Genomic DNA, 22534 nt, shown 5'->3' with positions numbered 1-22534 from the left:
ATTTATTTTTTTTACTTTGTTTTGTACTTTTCTACTCTTTTTTTCTTATAATGTTACTCTATTTTATATATAATTTTAACTTTTTTTTTGTAGAAGCTGACTCAGGGAGAAACGCACAAGAAGTCCAATGTACCTGTCCTGTCCTGTACCTGTGCAAATGGTAATAAACATCTATTCTATTCTAATATAAATTCACAGGGAAAAATAAAAACATGTATTCTATATATATTGTATATATGTATTTTAATTTCTGTACATGTTTTCTATGATATTCGCAGATACATTTTAATTACTTTGTTGAAATAAATGCTCGATTACTTATTTTAATGTAACTTTCCTGCTTTTTTCTTTGATTCATTATTTCTTATTTTATACTTTATATGCTGTTAATTTTGTTTTGTTATATATGTTTCTCTACTTATTTATGTATACATTAACTTTTTGGTACATGTAGTTGAATGTCCTCCTGTATTTACATGTTCATGTGTTGTATATGGAATTATTTTTAAATGCTATAAAGTGTATTCAAAGGAAAGAGAAAAAACGATTTCCGGAACCTCAGTTTTCGTCTAATTTCACCATTTTATTTTGAATGTTGTACCGGAAGCTGTGTTGAAAGTCAGTTGAGATGACCGCGACGGGGATTGGGCGCCCTCCAGTGGTCACAGTGCGTAACTATACACCTTTAACTAATTGTGAATATTTAAGTTGCAGTGCGTTAATAGTTGGTCGTTTGGAAGCGTAATTTTTAAACTTTGAGCTTCTTTACTTTTATCACAAATTATGTAGAACTTAATTGAGTTTTTTTTAACTAAATAAAACACACTTGATCACAATATACATTCTTTTAAAGGCATGAGAAACACTAAGAAGTCCTGTCATATCTAACACAATTGATTTGGTTAAGCTTCATACAACCTACAGCTAAATGTGTCAAACTGTAATTTGATTGGAAAGATCCAAAATTCATTTCGCCAATGAGTTAAATCAGTTTTGTCATGTTATAAAGTAAAACTTTTCTCCTGCCTTCCTGTGTTAAAAGCTTATGACTACAATCATAAGCTTTATTGACATAAAAGTTACTGACAATATTGACAAAGCATCAAATAACAATGTAAGAAGTTCAATACAAATAGTAATAGTAAATAGCAGGGTAAAAATAATAATAATAGTAATAATTAATAATGTTGTAAATGGTAATGATGAACTGGATATGTTAATGGATATGTAAATAATATTAAATAATAAAAATTAACATTGAATAAAGAAATAAACTGCTTATTTTGTGTTCGTGTATTTATTTTGTGTATGTGTGTGTTATTTTGTGTGTGTTTATTAAGTGTGTTTTTACAATCTGTGATTTCTAAATCTGATCTCCTACCGGAAGTTCTGCTTTAGGTAAATATGGCTAACTTTACTAGTTGTCCGCCTGGTAGTTACTCTCTGCCACCGCTAGAGGGCAGCATCACACTGTCCCATAGGCCTTATTTCATCCCTGTAATATCTTATTAGTTGTCCGCCTTGTAGTTACTCTATAAGACCGCTAGAGAGCAGCACTGCCACACAGTGTTTTGGCCTTATGTTATCGCTGTAATATTTTATTAGCTTCCGGCTTTTAGTTGTTAGTTATTTTTTTCTCTGCTAACGGAGCACTCAGAGGCTCGCCGAGCTAATTGTTATTTTATCTTTGTTTAAATCATCTAAATAATTAGTTGTTTTAGCGGAGAATCCATAAACTGTAAAGAGAATCTGACTAACATAAATGCTAGCTCACTAGCCTCACTGTTACCATGGAAACTGATTTTGCCTTTTTTTTTCTGATACTGGCATTAAATAGCAAGGCTGCGAGCATAATATTTCAACCTGCTTAGCGTTAATAAAACTCATGTAACATATAAAAGCACAATATTACATCCAAAGAAAATTTAATGTGACCAGAAAATAAAAAAATAATTACATTTGAAATGTCATTACATACCTTGTCCACTGGAGGGCGGTGTACACGCGGCTACTCCTAGTGAGGCAGATATTCTTATACAGAGATTTTCGTGGAAACTTCATTAAATATATTTTTTTAAAATCCACACATTTTAAAAAACAAAACAAAAATAAAACTACTCTAGAAATTACAAATAAAAAAAGACAAGTTTGGGGATATGTAAAAAAAACAAAAAAACAACATCTAGATCAGGATGTTAATTGAAAAGAGGAATTAATAAACATTTGTGAATACTAAACAATCAAGCACATAATATTAATAACATTAGGCCTGTATATTTAGGCCTATATATTTAGAGACACTTTAATCATACTCAAACCATAATCTGTTTACATTATATGTAAATATTAAAATTGAATATAGCTATTCTAAGCCTTAAGACCTGTTGACTGAAAAGGTGAACGTAGGTTATCTTTAATTTTCCTCCACACAGTGAAGCAGCAGCTTACAGTAACAGAGGTTGTGTTCAGCTGGGAGTCGTTGTGGTTACATTTGACTTTAAACTGTGACACATTTTCATAGTAGAAAAAAAAAAAGTCGAAAACATCCATAGAAACTTCTCAGACCTCTTCAGCATGTTAATCAACTTCCCTGATCTGAGTCACTTTCAGGGTTTGAATCATTTTGCTGTGACGTAATCATTAAAAAAGGCACAGACACAGTGTTTTTTTTTTTGTTTTTTTTGAAGAGATGCCTGGGATGTTGGTTTTAATAACTTAGAAAACATTTATGTTACAGCGATACTACAGTAACAATACAACAGAGAAATGGGAGGAGCCACACTCACATCCTGGGGTGCCTGTTTGAATCCAAGTAAGTTGGTCTGAACATTTATAAACCAACAGAATCTGCAAAGATAGACGCACATAAAGTTCAGTGGAATGCTTTCAGGCTGGTGGTATAAACACACATGAATCCCCCCCCCCCCCGCTGATAAAACAGAAGGGGGGCGGTTTATCTCACCTTTAAGTTTTAGAAGAGGCTTTTTGCCATCCTTGATGTTAACGCTCAGCAGGATCTGAGCAAAATCTGGGCAAAAAAAAACTGAGTACGTGACAGTAAAACAGTGTAAATCTGAGTGAGAGTCCACGGAGGGTAGTGCAAACTTCAGTGGTTAGGTGTTTGGGGAGTTTAGTTAAGGTCATAAATGAATCTTTGATGATCTAAATGTCGGCCTTGCAGTTCTGCACTTCAGGGATTTTCCAGCTGATGAGACTTCATTGTCTATGTAGTGGTGTTCTTCTTGTTATGAACGTCCACCACACCTTTAACAGTTGAAGGAAAGTACCTGAAAGAGCGCCAAGCTAGCGGTGAAATCCCGCCAGTTTCAGTTAACGCCACAAACCCACATTTGTGTGGCTGCAAGAGAGCAGAGCCGGTATCGAGTTCTGATGACTTTCCTCCAAAGTTAAATGTAAAAGAACTGAAATGATCTGATACCAAACTACAACCGGCTTTCTTTTTTTGTTTTTCTATCGTTACAGAAGTATCTTCAGAGTGATTATAAAGGTTTCTATCAAACGACTTTTGTTTCAGAGCGGGGTCTAATTAATCTAGGCTACAGAAAGTCTCTATGTGTCGTTGATCATTTACAGTTTATACATCGATACTCAACGCGATGAGATCGATACATACAGACGACAATAACAAAGTGTCTGACTCACTAAAAGTTTGTCAATTTTTTTTTTTTTTTTAAATGGAATAAAAGTAGAAAAAATAAACATCCTTCTTCTGTGAGAGTTTCTCTCTATGTACATCTTCATTTTGATGTTTGACGTTTATTTGATGTGATCACTTGAAAGTTATTCTCACACCTCGCTGTAGGTCGGAGAAATGTTCCTGATACATGATAAGAGTTCTGACAAGTCCAAGCTCTTCCCGTTAACAGCACAGTGTTCATGAACAGCAGGATAAAACTCATTCAAAGCCTGAAGCAGTGATTCGACTGTGAGGTGGATTAACTTTTCCAGACTTTGATACCAGGAGTTTTTAAATGTCACAAACTCGGTTATTTTAATTTTAATGATCAATATTATCGAAAAAGTCGCTGGGGAAAAAATGCATCTTTATCATCAGACAGGTGTGGAGGAGTACAAGTAACCTTCTGACCACTGTCTGAAATGGACAAACACATCAAGTAGTTGTGTAATTTGGACAGTGTGCAGGAGATTACTTGCAATTTTTGATCATTTATAACAAGAAATGACATGAGTTCTCCTGTCACACATGAGACAGATTCACTCCAGTAGAGAAAACAAAAATGTTGTTGTCAAATCTAAAAGCTTGTGTCCTTCTTAAAAACTCCTGGGGTCCCATACAAGGGCATGAATAGTGAACAACCTTTAAAACGTGTAGGACATGGGGCTGAACGTGAGCAGAACTCGACTCTTTGTGACTTTTTTTTAAACTGGTGAACGGGCTCCTTGCTGGTCTTATATCACACGGATCAAGGCCGCAGAGTTTCAGAGAAAAACAAGCAAACCGTTGATAAAACTCGCAGTTTGAAACCTCCACACATCACTCACAGCAGCATCTCTCCTCTTCTCCTTCATATAGAAAATATAACACTATATTTTACAAGAGGACTAAGAACAGAACATCTATTATCTTACAAGGAACAGCGTACAGGCAGAGTATGTACAGCAGACATGGTCCCGCCTACACAGAGGAGTGTCAGCTGTCTGAAACCGAACACTTTGAACGTTACTTATTTCAAATTAAAGAGGATCATTCTAAAGGTTAAATGTTGTGAAGATGTTGCTTTAGATAATTGAACTTTGATGACATCCTGAGACAGCTGGAGCTACGTATCGTCCCCATGTAGGTCACTGTAAAACTCGGTATAAATAACTGCTGAACGCTCGATTAGAGGAACAAAACTCAACTGCTACAAAACATCCTGAACGAGAGGAACCCGGGTGCTGAATCAACTGTGCAGCGTTTTAAAACTCGCCTGTTTAAACCAAATGTTTTGCATGATACAAAATGTTGTTTTAATGATCGATAGGATCGAAAAGTTAAAAAAAACTACAGATCTTCAGTCAACAAATCTGCAAACACTGACGTTTCTCGAGACTTTGAGGCGTCTCATATCGACGCAGAAGTTACGTTTATGTCTCCTACAAACCGACAGAAAGCAGAGGAGGAAACACTGCAATGTTTCTGATGAGTTTGTGCATTTTAGACAGTGTGCAGGAGTTTGCACTGCAAAGTTTGGAAAATAAAAACAAGAAATGACCCAACGTTCAGGGCCCAGGACGTCGATATTTGTTGACGTGGTACTAAAACAGGTATCGATATCATTTGATTTTTACTTGTTTAATATGTGAGTTTAAAATTCTGATATCAGGGGCACCAGTTTAGCTCAGAGCGGGCGTCCCATGTACAGCGTCCCACAGGTACTACTCCTGACCCTGTGTGGTGCATGTCATACCCCTAATCTCTCTCTCCGCATTTCCTGCCTCTCCTAAATTTGTCCTAAAAAATAATCCCGGTATTGTAACCGCAGGGCTTACTTAGTAGAGAACAGGTAACTACACCACTCGTCTATTAAAGGCTTGAAAATAATAATACAAGTTTCTCAAATTTCTAAAATATGATGCCATCGGATGTCTTCTTGTCCGACTAAAACTTTAAAACCGAAAAGTGAATTCTCTTGTGAGAGAGGAAGGCTGTAAATGCTCAGCACTGAGAAGTGTTAACCAATGACTGTGAGTGTTTCTTTTATCAGATGTTGAACACATTCTGGTGTCCTGAAGTTTAAAGGTAAGAGTCCCTCTAAACATCAGGGTAACAAAGTGTTCCAGTTGGACGCTGACACTCTCTATGGTTGGCGGGTTTTTAAGTGCTAATAATGAATAATGAAGTGCTTTGTTATGAGGTTCACTACATACAGACTCCTGTGTCCAGCTCCATCAGACCCACACTCAACGAACCCACCACCACCCAGCAACACGGGCCGAGCAGAGAGACGCCAGAGGAAAGAAACGATCAGAATAAACTCCGGCTGTGTGAGAGTATATCCACTGAAACATGAAGAGCCGACGGTCCAGGCGCGTCGATTTGCTTTTGGTCCATTCTGGTGACGACGGCTGTCAATCATGAGTTTGTGTTTTGGATGTACAGAATGTGACGGTGGAGAGCAACTCTGCCACGATACAACAGCGAGGAAGAAGAGCAAGAGACGGGAGCAGGAGAGAGACCACAGGTTCGGGGGGTTTTTAAAAGGCCTGACAGTTAAAGAAAAGAACAGAAAACAAAAGATGCAAGTGTTACTCACACAATCACAGCCATCATGACTGCGGACTGTTCTGGACAGAGTTTAATGAGTCTGTCTGGCCCCCCTCCTCCTCCTCCTCCTCCTCCTCCTCCTCCTCCTCCTCCTCTTCCTCTACACCATCATCGTCATCTTCATCCTCCCCCTCTGGATGCGAGGGGCCGTTGTGTCTGCCCTGCCTGTCTGATCCTGCACTGTCCCTGGGCTCAGCAGGACCTCCAGCTTCAGGCTTGGCCGAGCCTCTGGAGGTCCGATGTCCGTTTGACGGAGACGGGCTGCGGGCCCTCTCCTTTTCCTGAGTGTCACTGTCGTTTTTGTTTTCCGCCCTCCTCTCCGCCGCTGAAGACTTTTTCATCTTCTGCCTCCTCTCCTCCTCCTCCTCCTCTTCCTCCTCCTCCTCCTCCTCGTCATCGTCGTCGGAGTCGATGCGGTTGAGTCTTTTGCGGATCGGGCGATCCTCTTCTGACGTCGACTCCGAATCCTCCGAGTCGTCGTCGTCCTCTTCGTCCGTAGAAGGCCGCCGTTTCTTCAGCATCTGAGCGAGCCGTTTGCGTCGCTGCTGCAACAGGATCTCTCTCCTCTTCCCCCTGCCCATCTTCTCCTGGTCCTCCTCCTCTCGGTCTGTCCTCTTTAGCCTCGGCCGCCTGTCTCTGTCCCTCTCCTTCTCCAGCAGTTTCCTTTTCAGCCGGCTCCCTCTCTTCCTGTCGTCCTCGTCGTCCTCTTCATATCTCCTCCGCTTCTCTCTTGACCGGTTTCTCTTGAGGTCTTTCTCCTCTCTTCTCCTCCTGTTCACTCTCCTTTTCTGGTCGTCTTCGTCGTCGTCCTCATCGTCCTCCTCCTCGTCAGACTCTCTGGAGGAAGGCGACACTGAGAGAAAAAGAAAAGGGGAAGGATTAACAAAAAAAAGATTTTGGCAAAATAATGAATAATTAGAGTCTCTGATAATCTGGTAGAAATATTCCTGAACATGACAGTGAATGAAAATGTTAAATAAAACTAAGCAGCAGTTTGCGGTTGCTGCTCTCTGAGATGGATTCCTTAAACATGATAACAAATGACTGTGGTAAAGCAGAGGTGACTGACCATCGCTGTAGTCGCTGGAGAGATGCTCCTTGCGCGGTCTGCCGCGGGATTTGACCTTGACCCTGGTGGTGGAGGTCCGAGAGTTGTCTGACGACTCGGACGTCTCTCTGTAGTTGACTTGCTGGCGTTGGCCTCGCCTGAGACCCCGCCTCTTTTTGTCATCGTCGCTGTCAGTCATGTCACTGATTTGATCAGAGTCTGGAGAGAACCAGAATAGAGACAGAGAAATGTTACAGATAACAACTTTATGATGGATGCTTTTTCAAATATGGAGAAATAATGAAGACAGCTGTGGGCTACAACAGATATAAGTTCAAACTAGTTTGAGGAGAATTTCTTATTTAGGACGGAGTTTATGCACTACTAATATTTAAGGTTGTGCACCAGCTGAGATGCAGCTACAAGATAAGATAAGAAGTTATTTTAAGCCGTTATCCTGTTCAGAGACAATCAGGCACGAGAGGCAGGAAACACAGCACTCACTCATTTCTTCATCACTCTCTTCTTCCTCTTCCTCAGAGGAACGTCTCCGCCGTCGTCTCAGACGCTTCCTGCCCCTGCCTCTGGGCCTGCTCAGTTTGGGTTTAGAAACCCCTTTCATCGCGCGTCTGGGGCGGTTCCCACTTTCCAAGCTTCCTGCATCGCTACCCGCATCTTCCTCTTCATCTTCCTCCTCTGCCCCCGACGCACCGAAATCCTCATCGTCCGAGCTGTAAGGGGGGAATTCAAAAATAAAATTCAGACGGATGGAAGCAAATTATTTTTTTCAAAGGAAGGGTAAGGTCAGGGAGCGAGGAATGTGTGTGTGTGTGTGTGTGTGTGTGTGTGTGTGTGTTACCTGTTGCTGATCATGAACTCGTCTTCACTCTCTACCGCCGTGCTGTCACTCTCCAGGTCGTTCAGTCTTCGTTTCTTCCTGTTCCTGGCAGAATAAGCCGGGCTTCTCATTGGCCGCTGGCTCTCCTTCCCGTCCCCTGACAGGATAGCGGTGATTCCTCTCCCCCGTCCTGCTCCTACATCAAAAGAGTCCAAGTTAGAGGGGCAACGAAAACTCAAACTGTCCACACCCTCAAGCATCTTCCTTTTTTTCTTCTTCTTATTTTCAGATTTCGGATGCTGAGGTTTACATGTTCATGAACTGTTTCATTTACAAACCCTAAACTGAACATCAACCCCGGTCTGAAGGCAGTTCATTACTTCATCATCAGCATAAAATCTGCCACATTTATTTAACCTTTCCACTGCAACTCACCACTACAGATGTCTCCTATGTCCTCCTCTATAGCCTCGTCAATCGCATCATCAAAGTCATCAAACCTGCAACACACACAAACAAAATGATGGAGGTGTGACTGGAGAGAGCATTTGTTTTGATCTGAAAGTCGCAGAGTAAGCCATCACAAGCAAACATGTATGTAAAGAATAGAGGTTTAAAATGATCTTTTAAAAGCAGCTTTGTAAAAAATTAAATCCATAAAATGTTTTTAAGGACGCAGAAAACGTCTTAGTGAGAAAAACTGAATGTAACAAACATTTAAAAACAAGAAAACAAAAATGTATAAACAAGAAACCCACCTGTAGCTGATGTTCTTCCTGGTTCTGGTTGATCTCCTCCCCAGATTTTTGATCTTTTTGGGATCTTTCTTCTTTGGAGACTTCTCCTCTTCCTCCTCGTCTCCGGCCTAACGCAGCCACAAAGTGAAAATGTTGAGCATGAAAGAACTCTTTTAAATCATACAGATGGCCACCATATCAATCTTGCTTTAAATCAAATAGAATAAAGATGACTCAACTGGTTTAAGCCGTTTTAAATCCTTAGTACACAATTTGAAATCCCCACTTCATTAGTTTAAACCCGGAGAGCCCCAGTAAAAAAACAAACACAAGATTTTCTTTCTTCTGAATTTCAGCCACTGCTTCCTACGCATCAATCGTGCAATATGAGAACTGTAATGTGAGCCAGCTTTCTAGTTCAGAACACAGACAGTATAATATGATGATGAACAACAGGTCTCAACCTCCTCCTACTGTACAAAGATGAAGACAAAATATCCCCTCAACAGGTGCTGACATATTGCAAATTGGAGCCAAATCTGTACAGTAGAGATCGTCTGGAAGAGCTGAACAACTGCCTGATGCTGAGCACACAGCATCGCAGAAGCCGCATTCATGAACAGAGCTGTCAATCATGGCATTTTAAACCATTAAATAACATATTAGAAATAACCTTTACAGATAAAAGAGCACTTGAAAACAAAAACATTGGTTGATAATAACTAGAGTTTTGAGAACTATTTATTTGTGTAATTAGATTTTCTAGTTTGTCCTTTGTCCCATCTGTTAACATGGAGGACTCAGGGTTTTTGACCTAAACTGCAGCCAGCCAGCAGGGGCGCTGTAAAAATGTTGGCTTCACTTCAGCGGAGGTGTCACACTGGCCGTTTTTTATTCAGTATATGGCTTAATGCCTTAGTTTATCAAAAGAACGACAGCAACTGTACGGCAGCTGTGATTATAGAGCAGTTAGTTGACATGTAGTTCAATGGAAAGTGACTGGAAGAGGTCACGCTTTGTTTTACTCACAGGAATGATGTTTTCCACACTGATTCCCACATAAACCAGGCGCTCCCTCCTAAAGAAGACAGGGAGAGGAGAGGGTCAGAATCCAAATCATTTTCTCACTGAGTTTGTTTAAAGTGGATCGTAGATCACAGTGAACGTGTTTGTGTGTTTTCACCTCCTCTCTGCTCGCTCTCTTTTCTTCAGAGCGCTGTCCAGATTCAGCAGATGCTCCTCCAGTTTCTCACACAGCAGCTTCTGCAGGGAGGAAAACCAAACGGCAAAAATCTGTTACTCTTCACGTCTAAAAAGCTTTCTTTTGTGTCAAACCTTACAACGTACTTACAAGTATAAAAGTTACAAACTGAACATCATGCTGTATTAAAGCAGTAATATGTGGGAAGTCTGTTTGATGCTCTTTGGCGTCCCCAGAAGGTTTTTAAATGCAACTGCACTGTTGGAACATGTTGAACATTTACAAATAAAAGAAAAAGATGCAGGAATCCACAAAGCACATGCAAAGGGTTAAATGCACCCAAACTTCATAACTCAACTGATTAAAACAATAGACTGCTATACAGTCTGACCACTTTTTTAACCAGTGGATTTTCCTCTTTTTGGCTTTTCCAAATTAATACAGGTTCAGGGTTTTCCCCATTTGCTTAACTTTTTAAGCACAAAGAATACGTCCAATTCTTAAATACAGTCCATGTTATTAAAGACATGAGTCCAAGGCACAGAAGATTGAAAACTTTCAACGAGGAAAAGTTAAAATTAAATGTCTATAATCTTGTTATTCCAAATACTTTGTGCAAATGACAACATTAGATTTAAATCTGTAACAATTTGAACAGTCTTTTTAGAAGAATAATGATGTAGTCGTGTTTGGATAAAGTGAAACACATGAAAACTTTGGCATCTCTCATGTATAGACATTTCTCAAAGGAATGTTTTGATTAGTTTCTCAATTAACTTTTAAATAAACACATTTTTTCTTTCAGGCATCACTGATCAAACACAAAAAACAAATCACTATGTGTTAAATAATGTCTCAGTGACATGAAGCTGTAAAACCCAAATAAACCGATGCAATGTTAAACGAGATGAAGTGCACTTTGTGTCTGTCCTTCTATCTGTCACACACATTCAGCTTACATGCTGGCAGGGGGGACAGAACCACTCTCCATCTGGGATCAACATGAGCGGCGGCCGCAGACACGCTGTGTGATATCCACTGTCACAAGAGTCGCACAGCAGGATCTGAGGACACACACACACACACACACACACACACACACACACACACACACACACACACACACACACACACACACACACACACACACACACACACACACACACACACACACACACACACACACACACACACACACACACACACACACACACACACACACACACACACACACACACACACACACACACACACACACACACACACACACACACACACACACACACACACACACACACACACACACACACACACAGACACAGAAAAACACGTTTAGAGTAAAATCAAAAATTCCAAGCACCTGCTGGGAGATCTCACCATTTCTACATTAAATAACAGAGACTCTAAACGCCGTTGATAATCTGTATTTACTTGCATCTTCAGCATAATGAACTACCAGTTTTAAAAGATTTGATGAATAGATGCTTAAAGCATTTGAGGAAACAGTTTTGATGACTAATTAAATGTTTAATGCAAATCTACAGAATAAGATATCAGACTATTGCAGAAGTAGTTCGCTGCATTTTCTACTTTTATCACTGTCAAATTAATACTGTTGTACGTAAACTTTGTTTTTGACAATTTAATAAGTTATGGTCAAGGTAAGGGTTAGTTTCAGTGCCACATCTTTGATTTGAAAATCTCTATTCAAAGTAAAGTAATTGAAAAAGCTCAAACTAAGGTGCGACGGGAGGCCTAGAGAGGTCATGTGGTGCGCTCCACGTACAGAGACTCAGAGTGGGCGGCCTGGCTTTGACTCTAACCCAAGGCACTTTGTGGAATGTAAATCCCTTCTCTATCCACTGGAGGACTCCATGTCCCAAAAGAATTACAACAAAACTGTATAATGCGTCTCTCTAGCTCTATTCAGACTGCCGGTTCATGGCGTGATATTTACGCCCCTGTGACCATCTCGCCTTCACTATGAAAGTCACAGAGACGTAATAGGAGGACAAAGTGATCCCGCCTCTGTGCAGCCATTGGAGGTCGTAACAAAAGACGTTACAGTGGCGAGATGGGATCGGTGGAGCCAGCAGGGGAGAACAGCGCTGTGTGTCCGAGTGTGTGTACTTGGAGCTCCCACAGTTTCTCTACACGCCGTGCTTCAGCAGCGTCAGAACCTAATGTGCACCACAATAATATAAACAAGACATAGTCCCCGCTCACCAGTTCAGGGTGGTTGGGCAGGCCGCACTGACTGCAGGCGTCCTCAATGGGAATCTTCTGTGATTTACACGAGTCCTCTGAGTCACTCCCTCCTTCACTCTCCTCATCCCCTTGTTTCCCCCCTCTGTCCTCCGCCTCCCCTTCCTCATTCAGTTTGCGTCTCTTCAAACGGATGTTCGACCACCTCGGGCGCCGATGTCTCCGTTTACCCTAAACAAAAAAAAAAAACAACAGAGACAGAGAACAAAAGTCTTAGCGACAAATATATGAAACAAACAAATCTATGTTTGTGTGTTCATTCTTACAGGACACACATTTAAATTCTCATTACCCGCTGTTTCTTAATCTGACCAACAGGTTCTAGTTTTCTGTCTTTTTTAATAGCTGAGCCCTTGTCCTCTTCATCTTCTTCTTCCTCTTCTTCTTCCTCCTCCTCCTCCTCCTCATTATTATCTTCCCTTGTTCCGGTCTGCTTTGCCTTTTTTCTTCCAGGTTTCTTTCTTTGGCTCTCAGACGCCTTCGAGCTCGGCCTGCAGTTTGGCAAAGCAGATGATCTTAAAGAAAAAAAAAAAAGGGCAAATGGGTCAAAATTTATTTTCAAGATCAAACCAGGTGTACCTGAGATCACAATGGACCACGACAAATACAAAGTTTATCCTCACGATCCAACAGTTTCTTAAATTGTATTGCTGACATACCTGCAAATCCTCGCAGATCTCCTTAGTGATCTCCCTTCCTCTTCCACCTCCTGCTCCTTCTCTTTCTGCTCCTCCTTCACTCCTTTTCCTCTTAACTTGTTTCTCCGATGTGGAGGAATCTTGATCTTCAACCTGATTCCTTCTTTTTGGAGCTCAGAGGAGGCCTCCTCAAGGGGACCCTTCTTCTGCTCTGATACAAGCTCAGTGTCCTTCTCACTACACGAGGCTGCCACCCCGCCATTGACTGCATCTCCTTGTTGGTCCGTTTTATCAAGCTGGTCTGACTTTAGAGGAGGAACACCGCTCTCCGATTCTTCCTTGAACTTTTCTAAAGTGCTTTTATTTTTTTCAAGGTCAACTGTTGTCCTACCGTCCTTCTCGTCCAGGTCATCATCTTTCTGCTGTTTCTCAGTTTCCGTCCCCGCCTCTAACTGCTCCTCTGTCGTCCTTTTGTCTTTTTCGTCTGCCGTCTGTCCTTTCAGTTCCCATGTGGACTGAGACAACGGGGAAACACACACAGAATCCACTTTCCCCTCTACAGTTCCAGGTAGCTGTTCAGATTTTAAGGATATCAACGGCGGCTTTGTTGCCGTTTGAGCATCCAGTGGTGCATGAGGAGGAAGTGTGCTGGAGGCTGCTGCTGTCTCCCCTTCAGAAGGTCCCTTTCTGACCAGCACTGACTGCCGACTCGCCTCCCTCTCGTCCTCCGCAGCTCTGAAGCCCTGGTGCTCGGAATTAGGCCCATTTTGCTCCTGTTTCTCGGCACAGGGAAGCGCCCTGTGAAGCTCTGACGGGCTGCGGATTACGCCTACATGACCAATAACACCGACTTGACCGATGACTCCTATGACTCCGTTTTGCCCCTCTTTGTGAGGCAGGAGGAGAGACGCTCTCCCATTGGTCAGTTCCTGCTTCGACGCAGTGACCACTAGCTGCTGCTGCAGTTGTGAGGCAGCTGGACCACTAGGGGGCACTAATGAGTTAGACAGCTTCCCCTCTCTGTCTTTGGTCTGTATCACTGAGGGATTACAAACAATGATACTACTGCTGTTACTGTTGTTCAGGTGGTTGCTGTGGTAGCTCTCGGCTAGCTTAAGCTCCCTCTTCTTCAGCGGTATCTTCGCTTGCTGACTGCTTCTGACTACTGCCCGCTCGGCCTCCTCCTCCTTGTTCAGTTCCTGCTTCGCCACAGGTGCACCAGGTGTTATGACGACAGACACAGCATTTTTGGGGGCGTCCGTGTCCCTGGACTCTGATTTGACGATGGTGGTGATGGTGCTGACACGGTTGTCAAATGCAGGCGGCTTGTGGTCGTCCTTGTCTTCTTTCACCTCCGCTTCAGTGTTTTCCTGCTTTATAGAGTGCGCCTGCTCTGGCTTTATCTCTGCTGCAACAAACAAACAACAGACAGAACAGCTTTATTCTAGAAACAACAAACAAGAAAGGCTCAGAGCCGACAGGGAGAAGAAGTTTATTGAGAAATGTGAACACAATTTAAAAAAAAAGGTGTTTATTATCCACATTATTGATTTTATTGGGATAAACTGTAGTTTATTTTACCTTGTGTCAAGGGATCCTCTTCAATTGCAGCATCATCCGTCTTAATACCAGAGTGTTCCTCTGCGCTCTTGCAGGGTTCTGGGTTGGTGCCTTCAACGGTCTCATCACCTAAGACATGACAACACACATACGTGTCTAGAAATCTTCAAGACAGATTTCCCCTGAGTTGCATATTCACATAAGCATCTCACATGAAGACTTCCCTACTTGAACGGGGGGGGGGGGGGGGGGGTTCAGGAGGCAGGACATGATGTAAAAAGGACGACATGGCACTATATTGACAGTTTTGTCAAGTGTAACTGAACGTATTTACAGTATCAACAAAAGAGTGGAAAAGGAACTTACTTGCAAACAGAAAATAGTATGAAGCGGTCTCATGATATAAATGTCATCAACCCGGCAGTGATTAATTTTACTAAATATTTCCTGATGTGTCCACACAGAAGCTCACCCTGACTTCACTCAGACATTTTGTTAGGGGGCTTGAAGATTACATTCTGCTGTATCAAGAGAGAATCAAGAGTTTTGTGCACGTTCACAAACACACACAAAAATAAAAAAAGGCTACTACCACCTCATGTACCACTACTACTGGTACTAATCCTTAGGGTATGTCCCCTGATGTCCTAGTCTTATTATACTTTATAATTGTATTGCTTTTATTTATCAGAATCAGAATCAGATTTATTGTCCAGGTATGTTTTCACACACAAGGAATTTAACTTTGATGAACTGTGCTCTCTTATGTACAGGTTCAACATTAAATATCAACAATAAACATAATAAGAAAATACTAATATTTACATGACTAAATATGAAACAGTGCAGTGGTGAATAGTGCAAAAGATGCTGAAGTAACATGATAATAATTATTAACTTATTCATGTATCTTTTATTCATCTTACTGCTCCAAATCTTTGTATTTCCTCTGATGTGATGTCCTCTCCCTCTAGGCTTTATACTTGAAGTTATCCCTTCATTTGTATTACTTTAACTACTTTTGGAGATCTGCCTGTTCAGATCACGTTTATTCCTGTTATGTGCATTTATTCTTGTTGACCTTTTGACTGAATTCCTGCTTTTTGTTGAATTTTTTGAGACTACTTTCTGTTTGGTCTGACTGTTATCTTCCTGAGTTTCTGTCTTTGCTGTTTAAGAATAACTGTTTTTAAAGGTGCTATAAATAAATGTATGTTTAAAGTTATTATTACACATCTGATGACTCTTGGCATTTTGTAGAACATTACCATAAACCCTTCGATCCAATGCATTGTTCACACACTCACCTAGAATACCTGCATCTTTCTCTGTGAGGCTGTTGCTCTTTGGATCGACCTGGTTCTGGTTCTGGTTCTGGTCCTGATCTGGATTCTCTTTTTCCTTTGGATCAAGCTGGGCCTTAAGCAGCTCCAGGGCATCGGCCAGGTCGTTACGTGTCCTGAGAAGACAGAGTGGAGGAGTAGTTTAAACATGTCACACGAAGAAGGAAGCAAAAACAAAAAAAGACTTTGAGCAGAAAGTGGTGAACTAGTACGACTATCCTGAGCAATTTATTTTTGAAAATCAACCCTCAAGTCCCCTCTAACCCTCCAAATGAAATAACTTAAAGATTGATGCAAACTAGATCATTTTTTAAAAGCAGAAAAAAGACTACAGACTGTATCGGTATCAGCATCATCTTTGTGTTTTCACACATGTACAAAACTCCTAAAAAATCCTGAAAGTTTCAAGCTGAGCCGCCTGAGTGAAAGCAAATGGCTTAATGATTCACTGTCAACCTTTTTCCTGCCAGCCCCCCCCCCCAGTAAAATTTTAGCTGGAAGTCGGTGTCATCTGATGTGTGAATGCAGTAGAAAATATCCGGGAAAATTCCCTTCAAGCAAACAGACGGGTTGATGAGACGTAAAAAGAGTATGACTTTGTGATCATGGTGCACTCAATGAAGCTGCTACACACTTTCTTCTTCTCACCTGGATGTTCTTCATCTCTGCTATGTAATATAATATATATTTATAAACGTTTATAACATTATTTTTTGCCTTCTGAAACCATTGGAGAGGTAAAACTTCACATGAGATTACGCCTCAGGAAGATTTCAGGGGCATGCCGTCCTGAAAAGTTTCTTGAGCTTTTCAGGAGTGAATGTTTGAAAACAGCTTATGAGCGGTGTACTACCTGACAATGCACTTCCAGGTGGATCCATCCAGATCGTCCTGCTCCTCTGTGTACAGCCGTATATTCTGCTCCTGGTCCAGCTGAAGCCAGTACATCAGGCCCTGCCGGTCCCGACCTAGAGGCTGCAGACGCATCTTCTCCGGCTCCTCCTCATTGATCACCATCTTGAACTTAAGGTTCTCATCGAACTGACACTCGCAGAGATACTGAAGGGTAAACAAGGAGGAGGAAGGAGAGTAAGGGTGAAAAGACAGAACAGAACAATACTGCAGATGTGGAACATGAGGTAAAAACAGAATATGTCATACTTTCAGGATACTTGACTTGCACTCCATGGACATCTCCTGGTAGCCCTTCTGCTCCAGCTCCCATGCCCAGGTGTTGTTCAGCTCCTGGCAAACCTACAGGACACATAATCAGGTATAATCAGTGCAAACACATAGCCATGTCTAACTGAATCTTTTCTCATATGTTGCTTTCTCTTTCAATGTTTCTCAATCTGTTAACCAAACAAAACCACAGCTCTACAGTTATTGGAAAGCTCACAATGACCATATCACTCAAGCACCACAAGGTACTAGTCTTCTGTAATATGATACTTTCATAATATGCAATCCTACAGTAAATGACAAAACAGGGGCTGAATGTTCACCGGCAAAAAACAACTTTTTATGAAGGTTGAGCCATTGTTTTTGAGCAACTAGAATTTGTGACTGGAAATCAGTTAGATCACATCATTGCTATGCTCATATTAAATTAAATGTGTTCAATGTTGACCTTTTTAATAAACTTGCTAATGTCAGCATAACTATGCTCCTAATACACTCAATGATGGTTCTATTCAGATTGTTTTTTTGCTCAATAATAAATGGGGCATCGATATGGAGTTGTTAGGTTCCCTTTCATAAATCTTCATGCAGCTTAACAACTTTTTCTTGCTTGGGTAAGGGGGATCAACATGTAGAATACCTCATCATTGATTCATATTAGATCAGAAAATTAAACTGACACGTTCCCTTTCTTGCACAATTTATTTTGGGGGAGGTTTGAAGTTACAGGTGAGACATTTGACTGAAAACCTGTTAAGTGGAAGCAAGTTCACAAACATCCAGAGAAATCTTGTGTTATTAATGGCTGAGTGTTTACTTTTGTCAAGTGCAGTCTGAAAGAAATCTGGGACCAGAGAGACACACACACAGAGAGAGAGAGACACACACACACACACAGAGAGAGAGAGAGAGACACACACACACAGAGAGAGAGAGAGAGAGAGACACACACACACACAGAGAGAGAGAGAGAGAGACACACACACACAGAGAGAGAGAGAGAGAGACACACACACACAGAGAGAGAGAGAGAGAGAGACACACACACACACACACAGAGAGAGAGAGAGACACACACACACACAGAGAGAGAGAGAGAGAGACACACACACACAGAGAGAGAGAGAGAGAGAGACACACACACACAGAGAGAGAGAGAGAGAGAGACACACACACACACAGAGAAAGAGAGAGAGACACACACACACACAGAGAAAGAGAGAGAGACACACACACACACACACAGAGAAAGAGAGAGACACACACACACACACAGAGAAAGAGAGAGACACACACACACACACACAGAGAAAGAGAGAGACACACACACACACACACACAGAGAAAGAGACACACACACACACACACACACACACACACAGAGAAAGAGACACACACACACACACACACACACACACACACACAGAGAAAGAGACACACACACACACACAGAGAAAGAGACACACACACACACAGAGAAAGAGACACACACACACACACACACACACACACACACACACACACACACACACACACACACACACACACACACACACACACACACACACACACACACACACACACACACACACACACACACACACACACACACACACACACACACACACACACACACACACACACACACACACACACACACACACACACACACACACACACACACACAGAGAAAGAGACACACACACACACACACACACACACACACACACACACACACACACACACACACACACACACACACACACACACACACACACACACACACACACACACACACACACACACACACACACACACACACACACACACACACACACACACACACACACACACACACACACACACACACACACACACACACACACACACACACCTCACCTTAGCAAGATATTTTTCCCAGCGGTCTGTAGTCACAGACTTCCCCAGTTTTCTGAGCAGCTTTACGTGGAGCTCCACAAGAGGTTTGGGCACTGGAAAACACACAGCATGATTTTATTAACAACACAGTTTAGCATAAACGTTATTATTCACTACAAATCCTGTTATAGCACAAAGTTATTCTGCTGCGTTGCTCTTATTAATTGAAGTCAGCTGACACTCTCCTGATCTCATCCTGGCCCTGTTTGTGAGGTAAAAAGGAAAGAGAATGTCCTTTCACCTTTACATACTATTTTCAATGCATTCTCTTTTATATTCAGGAAATATGCAAAGAATTATGAGACATCTGTCTTTGACAATTACTGCAAAACTTTTACAACTGTGGTAATGTTGTAGCTAAAAATACAACCTCACATTTTACCTCACTCAGCAGTAGGGATGAAAAAGAAATGAAAAAGGCTCAGATGTGTTTAGAAATACTCTGATTCCTTCTCACATGAGAAATCCTGGACTTAATGAACCTCATAGACAAAAAAAGAGGAACTGGGACCCAAACAAACCAAAGACTCTCCCACCCTGTGTAACCCATCTCTTGTCTTTTCTCCCCTAAATGTTTATAATGTAATATAATGTGAAGCATCTTGTTTCTTATGATAACCCTGTCTGTCTTGTGAGGATTGTTTATTATGTGTTGTAAAATAATAATACTGGCAATAAAAATAAATACACAGGAGTTAAATGAATAATCTGAACTGAGATTTTTATGAGCCCAAGAAATTAGTTTCCTCTGCTACCATGATCAAATTAATCTTAATTAATAATCAGTAAATCAAAAATGACCCTGAAGTGTCAGATACATTATTTAACTATTAAACCAATAATAACTTTAATATCTAACTTAGTATAAAAGTTTACATCAAGAAGTAACGGTGATCAGGCACTAGCATGTAGCCTACAAGCTACACTAACTGAAAAGGGTTTTAAAGCTTCTAACACGACAGTTGTGACTCTGAAACTTCTCTTTTTGTAACATTTTAAAGCTGCAAAATTTTACTGTAACGCCTACTTTTTTTTATTCGGCTGAAAGTTTCCGGAATTATTGGTGCTAAGTGGTTAGCACCATAGCGGCTACTGTTCTCCCCCCCCCAAACTGCGCATGCGCACATCTGACAGCCTCTCTCTACCAATGGCTCAAAAAAATAACATCCACTGTTTTTAGCAAATCATCAGCAATCTTAGTTTTTGACAACCGTGTAAAATATAGATCGAAGGAGGGGGGTGACGCTGCCGTGAGCACATGGTCGACACGGAAAACAAAGGGGACACTGATGTCATTTCCAATCCGACTGCCTGTGAGGCAAGGCCGGTGAAAAATTACACCTGACAACACTCCGGAGCGAGCTGGTTGGCTGTGTGTGGTCACTGGGGCTGTGCTGCATCATGGCTCCCACACCAAGTTTCGCCTTCATATATCAATAACAGCCTTGACAACATTATCCTGAACATGTCACTTGAGTGTAACTACAAGCTGGTTAGATTCCCTCTCCCCCCCCCCCCCCCCCCAAAAAAAACCCCACAAACATTCAACATAGCCTCCAAGAGTGTAAAAATACAGACAGGGGCGCTTTTTTTCTTTGCCCGAAATGTTGACTAGAAACTTGGTGAAAAAGGGTTGCCTTTCCTTTCTTGGTGAAAGTGTCGTTCACAAACAACAACTGGAAGGTAAACCCTGACTAAACTGCTGCTCAACCGGGGGTCACACTCTGTACAATTTTCGTCATCCTCCTCATCCTCACGATGATGATGATGATGGTGGGTGATGGTGGTGTTGGTGGACCCCCTTCTCCTTCGGTTTCAAGTGTCGCAGCTTTCTACCACTTCTTCTTCTTCGCCCCCCACTGCTAACCCCGATCTCTTACCTGCCGTCGTGTCCCGCAGATACCTCTCCATCTGAGGAAAAGTCATCTCGGGCAGATCCAGCGCGGCTCCGTAGCGCTCCAGGAACGAACAGACCTCCGCGAAGCTCGGGCAGAGCGCCGGGCCGGAGCTACTCACCACCACCACCGGAGCAGCCATGTTTCCAGGCGGAGACGAACAGGAGGGGAGGGCTCGCTGCTGGGATGCGACTGTGTGCGAATGAAATGAATGGAGGGAGTGAAGCATCTACCGGTGTCAAGCTAGGAAGCACACAAGCGCTCAGTTTCCGGTTAGGATTTTCAAAATAAAACCGCGTTCTTCGTGCTTTCCGAGTTAGTCAAAGAAACAACCCAAGATGAATGATGCACAAATCCAATATCACTATTTACACTGTTTTTCTATTGAATTAACTAGTTTAACCTGAATATATATTTTTTCTGTTTCCTCGAGATACTCGTTTAATGCTTATATTTTAGACAAATAGTCAATAATCTGCTGCAGTCAGACTGTTTAACCAAGCCTGCTCCCAGTAGATCACAAAACACAACCGGACAATTCACTCTGACTCTGTGCAATAATAATAATATTATTATAACATGTTACCCTTGTGCATGTCTGTGTTACACGGAATATTACGGACTACACTTTTGTCAATAGCTGATCTATTTTTTTATTTTTTAAATCTATTTTCTAGTATCTATTTTTTTGTACATTCTTAACTTTTCTTTTTTTTAATTTAAATTGTACTGTGTTCCCCTTTTTGTCTGCAATCTTTGCTCTTTGCTGCTGTAACAATGTAAATTTCCCCATTGTGGGATAAATAAAGCATTATCTTATCTTATCTTATTCTACTTCCGTCATCATTGTGCAGAAATTATAGCAACTTGACGGAGCTGCAAGAAGTTGGGAGGACCAGGGAGGGCAGAGCTAGAAATGCCCAGAATTCAACGCGATACACCAACATCCAGAACTGTTCAAAATGGTCTTTGCGTTTGTTCTCATGCGTCTTCGGATTTTGATAACGAAAGAGCAATATTTAGCTTTTTTCTGAAATATTTAACAAAGCTTATGTCGGTTTCAGGATGCATTGAAAACGGATGTTTTATATCACCTCTTGTTTCTGTGCAAACGTTTCTAATTGTTAAGATGAAACCAGTTACTTCTTTCTATTTCTCAGCCCTGCTGCATGCTGCGTAGATTGTCACGCTGGTTTGTTGGATGTTGCCTTCAGGGACTGACTGAATTTTTATAAAAAGGCGTGAAATCCCATTTTTACGGAAGATGGTTAGGGCAGGCATTAGAAATTAATAATATGAGGAAGGAAGGCTTCCCCCCCATTACGCACTCGGAAAAAAATGCAGAATTTTGAGGAAAAACAGCCAAAATGTCGAGAATAATTATGAGAAAATAAGTGGTAATGTCGAGAAAAAAATTCCAAATGACGAGAAAAATGTTGAAATAATTAGAAAAATAATCCAAATGTCCTGAATTAAGTGGAAATGTTGAGAATAGTAGTGTAATGTCAAGAATAAAGTTGACATACAATCTCGAAAATAAAATCAAAATGTTGAGAAAAAGTGTAAATATGGAGAATTTAATTGAAATTAAGTCGAAATA

At 41.3% G+C, this 22534-nt stretch overlaps 1 protein-coding gene across 2 annotated transcripts; it reads right to left on the bottom strand.

The window, feature by feature from the left end:
- Positions 1–1908: 1908 nt before the first annotated feature.
- rsf1a (remodeling and spacing factor 1a) lies at positions 1909–21170 on the bottom strand. Of its 2 annotated transcripts, none has more exons than XM_061047190.1 (18): positions 20920–21170; positions 19001–19092; positions 17081–17173; positions 16773–16978; positions 15884–16035; positions 14598–14705; positions 13038–14424; positions 12671–12893; positions 12340–12549; positions 11073–11177; positions 10096–10175; positions 9942–9990; positions 8934–9040; positions 8611–8675; positions 8197–8371; positions 7842–8068; positions 7359–7556; positions 1909–7142 (listed from the first exon to the last, which is right to left on the bottom strand). In XM_061047190.1, the coding sequence occupies exons 1-18, from the start codon at positions 21161–21163 to the stop codon at positions 6292–6294; spliced, it is 4572 nt and encodes a 1523-aa protein (XP_060903173.1). In that variant the 5' UTR covers positions 21164–21170; the 3' UTR covers positions 1909–6291. The 2 variants fall into 2 exon arrangements, with proteins under 2 accessions (XP_060903173.1, XP_060903174.1); XM_061047191.1 differs by having other exon boundaries at positions 13038–14421.
- Positions 21171–22534: the final 1364 nt, after the last annotated feature.

Source organism: Labrus mixtus, chromosome 9, assembly GCF_963584025.1.
Source record: "Labrus mixtus chromosome 9, fLabMix1.1, whole genome shotgun sequence".
In the NCBI taxonomy this organism is placed as follows: domain Eukaryota; kingdom Metazoa; phylum Chordata; class Actinopteri; order Labriformes; family Labridae; genus Labrus; species Labrus mixtus.
The sequence above is the reverse complement of the archived record's forward strand: the minus strand, read 5'-3'. Positions and strand labels throughout refer to the sequence as shown.